This window comes from Nyctereutes procyonoides, unplaced genomic scaffold (genome assembly GCF_905146905.1).
Source record: "Nyctereutes procyonoides isolate TBG_1078 unplaced genomic scaffold, NYPRO_anot_genome, whole genome shotgun sequence".
NCBI classification, from domain to species: Eukaryota; Metazoa; Chordata; class Mammalia; order Carnivora; family Canidae; genus Nyctereutes; species Nyctereutes procyonoides.
The window spans coordinates 44,511,760-44,522,023 of record NW_026575030.1 but is presented as its reverse complement, the minus strand read 5'-3'; the positions used below and the strand labels follow the sequence as shown (position 1 = coordinate 44,522,023).

Below are 10,264 nucleotides of genomic sequence, written 5' to 3'. Positions count from 1 at the left end.
AGCCTTGGCTTTATAGTTTTAGTAGAAGACAGTGTCTAGGGCAGTTTCTGAGTGCCATGTGATGAAAGTCAGCTTCAAAGGAGATTTGTTTCAATGGAAGGAGATCTAATATCACACAGAACTGAATTCTTAATGAAATATAGAATTAAGTATTTATTTAGAATTTATGTTTTTTACTCTTTGTAAATTTCCTCTAAATTAGATATAATAGTTTGTAATTTTATCGTGGGAGACATTTGCATGTTTCTTTATTTGAGCCTGGTGTGACTAGCCAAGACAATTGTCCAGAGTCTGCATATCAAAAGCCTTACTGCTTTTCCAGTTCGCATTCCCATCAACAATATAAGAGGGTTCTGTTTTCTCCACATCCTCGCCAACACCTGTTTTTCCCTGTGTTAGTTAATTTTAGCCATTCTGTCTGGTGTGAGATGATCTCTCATTATAGTTTTGACTTATATTTCCCTGATGATGAGTGATGTTGAGCATCTTTTCTTGTGTCTGTTGGCCATCTGTATGGCTTCTTTGGAAAAATGTCTATTCATGTCTTCTGCCCATTTTTTAAATGGGGCTTAGATCATAGATCATAGATCAAGACATGAGCTGAGATGGAGAGTCAGAGTCTCCAATTGGCTGTGCCACCCAGGTGCCCTTGGGTTATTTGGTTTTTGCATGTTGAATTGTATAAGTTCTTTATATATTTTGGAGAATAACCTTTTACAAGATATGTCTTTTCCAAATATCTCTTCCCATTCCAAAGGTTGCCTTTTAGTTTTGTTGATTGTTTCCTTCACTGCTTAGAAGCTTTTTATCTTAATGAAGTCCCAATAGTTTATTTTTGCTTTTATTTCCTTTGCTTCAGGAGGTATATCCAGTAAGAAGTTGCTATGGCTGAGGTCAAAGAGGTTGCTGCCTGTGTTCTTCTCTAGGATTTTGATGACCTCATATCTGACATTTAGGTCTTTCATCCATTTTTAATTTATTTTTTTGTGTGTAGTGTAAGAAATGATCTGGCAATCGCACTCCTAGGTATTCACCCAAAGGATTCAAAAATACGGATTCAAAGGGATACATGCACCCTAATATTCATAGCAGCATTATCAACAATAGCCATATTATGGAAAGAGCCCAAATGTCTATCAACTGAGAAATGAATAAAGAAGAGCCTTGTTCTTTGAAAAGATTTATAAAATTGGTAAACTTTTAGCCAAACTGGCCAAGAAAAGACTTGAGTTACTAATGACCCAAATGCAGATATCTGAAGATAAAGAAGATACATCATTATAGATGCTAAAGACATATCTTGAATAGCTGTATGTACAAAAATTATGCCAACTAGATGAAATGAACAAACTTCCTGAAAATATACAAACTATCAAAGCTTATTTAAGAATAAATAGATCACCTGAATAGTTGTGTGGGTTTTTAATTTGAATTTTTAGTTAAAAATCATCAAACAAAGAAAAGCCTAAGTCCACATATTTTATATAAAACAGATAAGCAGCAATAGCTAACTTAACTTCTAGGAGTTTTGGGGAGAATTACATAAATCTTTTAGATATTCTAGAAAAAGATATAAGTGCAGAGAAAAATAAGCAATAAAGTTTGGTCAAAATAACACATCATGTAAATCTTCTTTAACATATGAAAATCTGTTTGGAGACTTCTTTTTCTCTAGCTCCCCCAACCTAAAAGTATATAATCAATTGCTTCTCACAATCACAGGGCAGCTCTTTCTGCCCACAGGTCCTGTCCCTGTGCTATAATAAAAGCTCCTTTTTGTACTGGAAAAAAGAAGCCACAGGAAATTATGGTCTAGCCTAGAAATCCAATGGGCTTTTCTCCTGTAAGTCCAATTTGAATCTTGATTTCTAGTATAAAAGCAATGGATAGAAAATGGATGTTACCCACTGTGCACAAGGCTGGCATGGGTTAGCCAGACCAAACCCTGGTGGCCAGTTTGAAGAAGTGAAATGAAGCTGGCCACGTTTGGCAGGAAAAGTTTATTTCTCCAGTCAGGATGGAGAGAGAGAGATGACTGGGCCTGTTTTAGGGGAGTATGCCTGGGGAGACTAGTTGGCATTTCTGCTAAAAATGGGAGAAAGCAATGGTACGTCAAAGCCACAGGCAGACTCCTGGATGCCTCCTAAACACACCCATGTGGTCCTGCAGAATCTAGTCATTTGCTATATCATAATAATATCTTCTTTTATTTTAATAAATGAATTGCCTAAGACAAGGAAAAAAGAAAGTGCAGAAGATATCAGAGTAGAGACTTAAACTCCTTTCTCTAGAGCTTTCACTATCTCATATTAAGCATGAATAGCGGTTTACAAAATATGTATATTGCATAATTTCCCTATCTGCAAACATGCAGATGTACATATGTGTGGACACTACGCACAATAGTTAAAAGCATATGAAAGCAGAGGTAAATCTGACAGATAATGTATGAGATATATACCCAGAAAAAGGGGGGAAAAAGCTTTTCTGAAAGAAATTAAAGAATATCTAAATAAATGGAAAGATGGGTTGAAAGATTCAATATTGGAAAAAAAAAGTCAATATCCCTAAATGCATCTACAGATTTAATAAAAAGCCCAGTAAAAATCACAGCAAGATTTCTTATAGAAACTGATAAAGCTGATTCTATTCTATTCACATGGAAATGCAAAGGATGTACAATAATAGTCAAGACAATTTTAAAAAAACAAAATTAGAGGTCTAACAATATAGGATTCTAAGATTTCGTATAGAGTTTTGGTATCAAGACAGTGTTGTACTATTGTAAACAGACAAATAGATGAGTGAAACAGAATAAAATGCAGAAATAAACCCATAAATATACGGACAGTTGATTTTATAAATGTAAACAAAGTAATTCAGCAGAGAAAAGATAGTTTTTTCAAAAAATTATGTAGAAACAATTGGACATCTGAAAAGGAACTTTGATCTAGATAATACATGAAAAGGATAATAGACATAATCAAAGAAATATAATACCAAAAGCACTGTTCATAAAAGAATAAAAAACCCAGATAATTAACTTCATTGAAAGACTTGCTCTTCATAAATATTTCTAAAATAAAATGACAAACCATAGAATTTCAGAAAATATATATAAAAATCATATAGCTGATAAAAGAGTCATATTCGGATATATGGAGTACTATCAAAACTCAAAAACAGAAAACAAACAATCCAATTAAAAACTAGCAAAATTGAGATGCCTGACTGGCTCAGCAGTTAAGTGTCTGCCTTGGGCTCGAGGCATGATCCTAGAGTCCCAGGATCCAGTCCCACGTTGGGCTCCCTGCATGGAGCCTGCTTCTCCCTCTACCTGTGTCTCTGCCTTTCTCTGTCTCTCAGGAATAAATAAATAAAATCCTTAAAAAAAACTAGCAAAATATTTGACTAGACTCTTCACTGAAGATAGTATACAGAAGTCAAAAAGTGGCACAAAATGATGGTAACCATCATTAATTATCAGGAAAATGAAAATTAAAACCACCATGGAACACCACAACCTACCTATTAAAATAACTGAAATTGAAAGACAATCCATACCAGAAGCAGCAATACTGGGCCTTTTGTACTCATAGACAGGCAACAAATGGAGTTAGGAGATAATGACACAAAATTTAAGGGAGTAAGAAATGTCAGCCAAGTTTTGGTTATGTTAAAAACCACCTCTGGGGCTCCTGGATGGCTTAGTCAGGTAAGCATCTAACTCTTGATTTTGGCTCAAGTCATGATCTCAGGGTCATGGGATGAAGCCTCAGCCAGCGGGGGTCTGCTTGAGATTCTCCTGCCCTCTCCCTCTGCCTGTCCCCCAGCTTATACACATGTTCCCTACCACCCCAAATAAATAAATAAAATCTTAAAAAAAATTACCACCTCTACACATCATGCTGCTTACTGAACCCTTTGCAGAATTTTCACAGTGAACCTTCTTTTACGTTTGTTATTTTTCTTCACACTGTCTTTCACTATCAACATTCTATAGAATGTTGGAAATCCAGGAAAATGGATCAATAAATCTATCAAAAAATACATCTCTTTCCCTGCCTATGTTGCTAACCATGATGCAACTGGAGGTTAAATTTTTTGGTAAGATATCAAATCGAATTGTCACAAATAAGTAAATTAAGTTGTCTTTTTCTGAATGAATGTTCCTTGGCAACTTTCTCTGTTAATGCACAAGAAATAAATCTAAACCAGGTGTTAAATCCTTCAATATTTTTAATTATGGTAGGGTAAAGAGTAAAGTCCCTGACCCAGCCTCCAAGGTCCCTTATGATCCACATATGCTGGCCTCCTTGATCCCAACTGACTCCTGCCTGCTTCTCTCTTAACATGCCAGTTACATTTACAGTGTAGTGCTTTTCCCATGATCCAGGCTTTCCAATAATCTAGGTCCTCCAATGGCCAAGGTCATGGGCATGACACATGTCCATGGGCAGCAATCACCATGTAGAAACAAAGACCCTCAAGCCACACCCAGACCTACTGACACAGAACCTGCATTTTTTAAAAAAAATATTTATTTAGTCATTCATTCATTCATGAAAGACACACAGAGAGAGGCAGAGACACAGGCAGAGGGAGAAGCAGACTTCATGCAGGGAGCCCAGTGTGGAGCTCGATCCTGCGACTCCAGGATCACACCCTGGGCCAAAGGCAGGCGCTAAACTGCTGAGCCACCCAGGGTCTCCCAGAACCTGCATTTTTAACAAGACCTCTCTCTAGGAGACTCACAGGCATTAATATTTGAGGAACACTGAGCTATGGCACCTCTTGCTGTGATGCTTTATCTTTGTTTCCCTTTGCACTTCCCTTGATCTTTGCCTAGTAAGATTTTTCATCAGATTTCAGCTTAAAGTGTGAAGTCAGGTCTAGGTCTGGAATGTAAGCTGAAGTTTGCATGAGGACAGTTTTCTTTGGGGTGGGTTCCTGAAGGGAATCTAGAACTTTGGCCTCATTAAAATCCTGTAGGATCAGCTCAGATAAGAATATATTAGTCAAAGCACTCAGAGCAACGCATCTTTATGCAATGCATGCTTGCATAAACATGCCAGAGGTGTCCCTTGTGGTGGAAAGTAGTGGCATAAAGTCCAATTTCAACTGTTAAAACTAGAACTGTAATGTGACTTGATGTTTATGATCTCACAGGCTGTAATGCCCGATGGGACACCTGGACTTCACATACACATTCAAGTCTGCAATGCCCAGAAGAACAGCTTAGTTTTGTCCTATCGGGAACCCTTGGGTGCTATTAGGGGAGTTTTAGTTATTCACCCTTCCTCTTCTGGAAAAAGCACAAGTTGTACTACTGAGCGACTCTTGTGTTCAAAGTGAATTTATATAAACAACATTTTCCTGAGTTTGGTAAACAAAGCCTCCAAAATGAATCAGTATGTAAAGAATTGCTGCCTATGCTACTGGTGCAACTATTTTTTTTCCACTTGAGAAAGCCTAACCCTGAAAAGTTCTCCAGAGTGTCTTAGCACATATTGGTAAGAGATCGAGTTTTGAAATGTATTTTGTTATATAGAAAGTTTCTAAAAATATTTTACTCTTGTGAGTAAAATTTGGTTGAGCCAAATAGCTCTAAGACTAAACTGCACTTTGTAATCATATTTAATTATCTGGCTAGAAATATTATAACAACTCTATGGGGTAAGTTTTGGTGAACTAGAATGTTAGATAATTTAAAAATGGGTTTAAGGACTTAGGTCATAATGATCCCCATGTAACAAGTCTTTCTGATGACTCTGTTCAAAATGTTTATTTCATTTAATTAACCACATTCTCTGATTAAAATGTTAATTAACTTAAACATTACCTCTGCATCCTTCTACTCACTCTGACAATAATTTCATTATTTTATATATATATAAGTTTATTTTTATATAATTTATATATATTTATATAATAAATTTTTATTCTCTCTCTCTCTCTCTCTCTCTATATATATATATATATATATATGAAGGGAAGTGCAAAATGTCCCTCCAGTGTTCTTTCCATTTTCTGACTCAACATAGGCTCACAGATTGAATTTGAGAATTTTCAATTATTTAGTAGTTTGGGATTGCATGGAAGGAAACTCATTTCAAATAAATATACATTTCAAAATAGCAATAATTGGCATAGATTATTTATATTGCCTGTATTAGGTTCAAGTCTTTGGCTCATTTTATTCTGTTAAAAAAAACAGGTGGAGAAGAAAGGACTCCCAAGTAAAATGGGAATAGCTAGAGAAAGTCAGTTCTTATTATTGGAGAAAGAGTGACTTTTAAATATGAAAAGAACTTTCAGCAGTGCTGGTTATTTGTGAACAGTACAAGGGTCCTGGCCTCAAATTAAAATGATAGTCTCTATTTCACACACATTTTCCATAGGAAAATAAAGCTGGAAGTTCGAATAAAAGAAAAAGGAAGTATTCCCATGGGTAGTCGGTGGGCAGCAGACGATCTCCATCTGCTCCCCCACACTCCTTGGAGCACACCATTTCATTCTTTCATTCTCCTCACTGGTGTGCATATGCCTTGTTTCCAATTCACTTCTCTTTACACTCTGACCTCAGCTCCATAGAGGTATATCTAGATATATAGAGTTCCCACAAAATGGGAACTGCTCTCCCTAAAACCACTAGGAATCTCTTGATTCCCACACTTAATGATCGCTGATCATTCCTTATCCTACCAGAGCACTTATTTCACTTTTGGCACTGTACTGTACTTTGTCCTTGAGTGTTTTTAATTTCACAGCACCCAGCTTTCCAATTCCTTCAGACTTCTCTGATCACTCTGCCCAGTATCCTTTTCTGGTCTTTCTTTCTTCTTTCTTTCTTTCTTTCTTTCTTTCTTTCTTTCTTTCTTTCTTTCTTTCTTTCTTTCTTCCTTTCTTTCTTGTAACCAGGGCTCTTGGTTTGTAAGAGAAAAAGAATGAATGGAATGGAAATGGGTTTTAACATTGAAACACTAGGGGAGTTGGAGAAATGGAGAAATGGCAGGAACCCAAGGCAGGAAAGATAGCCTGTCAACACCAAAACCCTGTCCCTAGTCTATGCAACTCAGTAAGGGCTGTTGTCCTCGTTGCTACACACAGAATGCAACAGATCACACTGATAATGCTATCATTGTGGGTGTAGGATACATTTTCAAGGGTCTTGATATTGCTGCCTTGGCTAACTTTGCAACCAAAATTGTATTCCCTGACCCTTTGTCTCCTTTTATGCATATTCCAAATCCAGCATAGGTGAGTTTGGCCAAATCTATATCAAGTCCCCTTATTCTAGGTGCAAGGGCATGGGAAAGTCAGCTTCTAGAAATTTTGGTGCCTAGACTGGATGACAGCTTTTGTCTGCCTCCAAGACTCATGTGCTACAATAGAGGATCAAATGTTATCCAACTAATATATGATGTATATCCATTTTGTACCCTCTAATAAAACTTCCTCGAGTTTCTTTCTATGTCCTCCTTCTTTTACCTTATGCACACTCTTCAATGGATGGGTCATAAATACTATGCCTTTAGTCACCACAATGACTCCCAAGTCATCATTTCTGTTAAGCTCTTATAGAACCATACTGCTGAGTACATCTCACCTGGGTGTTGCCAGAATGCTCCTTGCAAAAACTGGCTATTACATCTGAACTCTCAGTCTCACTGCTGATGACCATCTACCCAGGCACCAAATGTCTTCTCTTTCTTTTACTGACCACTTCCCTTCACATCTACTATGCCACTGAGTCCTAGTGACTGTACATTCTGGTTTACTTTGATCTACCTCTTTGTTCTCCTCATTACTCCCAATGTCGTATCACACTCAGACTAAGAACTTCCCACACTGTTTAAACAACTGGGGAGCATTTATAAAATGCAATATTATTCCAACCAAATCATGACCTACTGAATCAACTTCTATAGTAATATCTCAGAATCTATATTTTGTACAAAAACTCTCCTACACGATTTTGATGTATAATTTGGCTTGGGAATCACCAGACAATAACAACAGCTTCCTGTTTAGTGTCCTTTACTCTACAACCAAACATTTAATTTAATAAAAATCTGATGATGCCAGTCGCTTTCTTAAAAGTTTTCAGTCCTTGATTGTTGTTGTTTGAAGAATAAAACTGAAGATGTTCCACATGGCATTCAAGTCATCTTATAATCCAGGCCCTTCTAACACCTTTACTTTTGATGCTGCATCAATGTCCTGCACACAGAATTTCCCTACCTCATTCAATAGTTACCCCATAAACTTGCTTATGTTCAGAATGTTTTTCTTGTCTTCTAAATCTGTTTATGCTGTATATATTTTGAATTGAAATAATTGCATTTTTCCAATATACCAATTTCCCCCAATAGTTTCCATGTTGGAGTAAATAAAATTAAAGGATCTTCAGGCTAGTGAGTGATTTTATTTCAGTTCCCCTCACTGAATTTTCTTTTATTTCTTCTATTTATTTATGTTCTTTAATTTCAGGGGCCATCTATTAATAATATGGAAACTAAAAATGCAACAGAACTGGAAGCGTTTGTTCTCACAGGACTCACATATCAACCCGAGTGGCAAATTCCTCTGTTCCTGGTGTTCTTGGTTATCTATCTCATCACCATTGTGGGGAACCTTGGTCTGATTGCTCTCATCTGCAATGACCCTCAGCTTTACATCCCCATGTACTTATTCCTTGGCAGTCTGGCATTTGTGGATGCTTGGATATCATCCACAGTGACCCCCAAGATGCTGGTCAACTTCTTTGCTAAGAGCTGGACGATTTCTCTCTCTGAATGCATGGTACAGTTTTTTTTCTTTACAACTGGTGCAACCACAGAATGTTTTCTGCTGGCAACAATGGCATATGATCGCTATGTGGCCATATGCAAGCCTTTACTTTATCCAGTGATTATGACCAACAGACTATCCATGCAGCTGTTAGTTTCCTCATTTGTCGGTGGCTTTCTTCATGCCATAATTCATGTAGGCTTTTTATTCAGATTAACCTTCTGTAATACTAACATAATACATCACTTTTACTGTGACATCATGCCATTATTTAAAATTTCTTGTATGGATCCTTCTATTAATATTCTCATAGTATACATTTTTTCTGGGTCAATTCAGATGCTCACCATTCTGATTGTTCTTATCTCTTACACATTAGTTCTCTTTATAATCTTAAAAAAGAAGTCTCTACAAGGCATAAGGAAAGCCTTCTCTACCTGTGGGGCCCATCTCTTATCTGTGTCTTTGTACTATGGCCCCCTCCTTTTTATGTATGTGCGCCCTAGATCTGCACAAGCAGATGATCAAGATATGATGGATTCTCTGTTCTACACTGTCATAATTCCTGTTTTAAATCCAGTTATTTACAGCCTGAGAAATAAGAAAGTCATAGATTCACTGAGAAAAATATTAAAGAGAAATGCTTAGATTGCATACAAGCATCTAGTCTCCTTTCATTAAAAAGACAAAATTGTCCAGATTACATGTGGCTATGTGTTGACTGGTACTCAAATTTTTTTGTGGTTATAATTGTCCTAGTATTTTAATGACTTATGGTGGGAGAATCTAATAATTTCCTTAAAATATTTGTGTATGTTATTCAAAAGCACACAAGAAATTGAAATCGAGTGCTGAAATCATACTTAAATAATTAAAGCAGGAAACAAAAATGAAAACATTTCACAAGTTTGTCTGTTCTTTGGTGTGACTTTATAAATGCAGTGGGTACTAAGAGGGCATAGTGCTTCTGATTGGAACTTGATTGTGATGTCTTTGCTACTTATACAATGTGTAGCCAAAGACCCGTGTTACATTTAACTTGATAGTGGAGGCAGATTTGTGTTTGAGTGAACAGAGGCAAATCCCAGGAGCTCAGCCATCAAAGGGTTTTTCTTTCCACTTTATTTGGGGCATGGTGAATTTCACTTCCTGTGGGGATTCAACTCTGATACACAGAGAGAAATAAAAAGAAATGGAAGCAATGAGGGAAAAAATGACAAGGGTGTTAAAACAGTGAAGACAGGGCTAAATCATACGAGATGCTCTTAGCTCAGTGCGCTTCTTAGAGGAAGGAAGAGGCAAGTTGTCTGTCACTATCTCTGATGCCTTCTACAGACCCTTTCTAGCTGTGTTTGTATGACAGGAATCTGGAAAACTTCACTAAAAAAGAAAGGTAGCAGATTCAGCTGAGGATTTAAGTTGGGGTGAACATAGACAAAAGTGACTGAATAGGATGTGACTGAATATTCCT

General features: G+C 36.8%; 1 protein-coding gene across 1 annotated transcript; it reads left to right on the top strand.

The window, feature by feature from the left end:
- Window positions 1-8,511: 8,511 nt before the first annotated feature.
- On the top strand, window positions 8,512-9,441 carry LOC129503865 (olfactory receptor 5H2-like). Its single transcript, XM_055316322.1, has one exon. The coding sequence runs from the start codon at window positions 8,512-8,514 to the stop codon at window positions 9,439-9,441; it is 930 nt and encodes a 309-aa protein (XP_055172297.1).
- The last annotated feature ends 823 nt before the right edge of the window (window positions 9,442-10,264 follow it).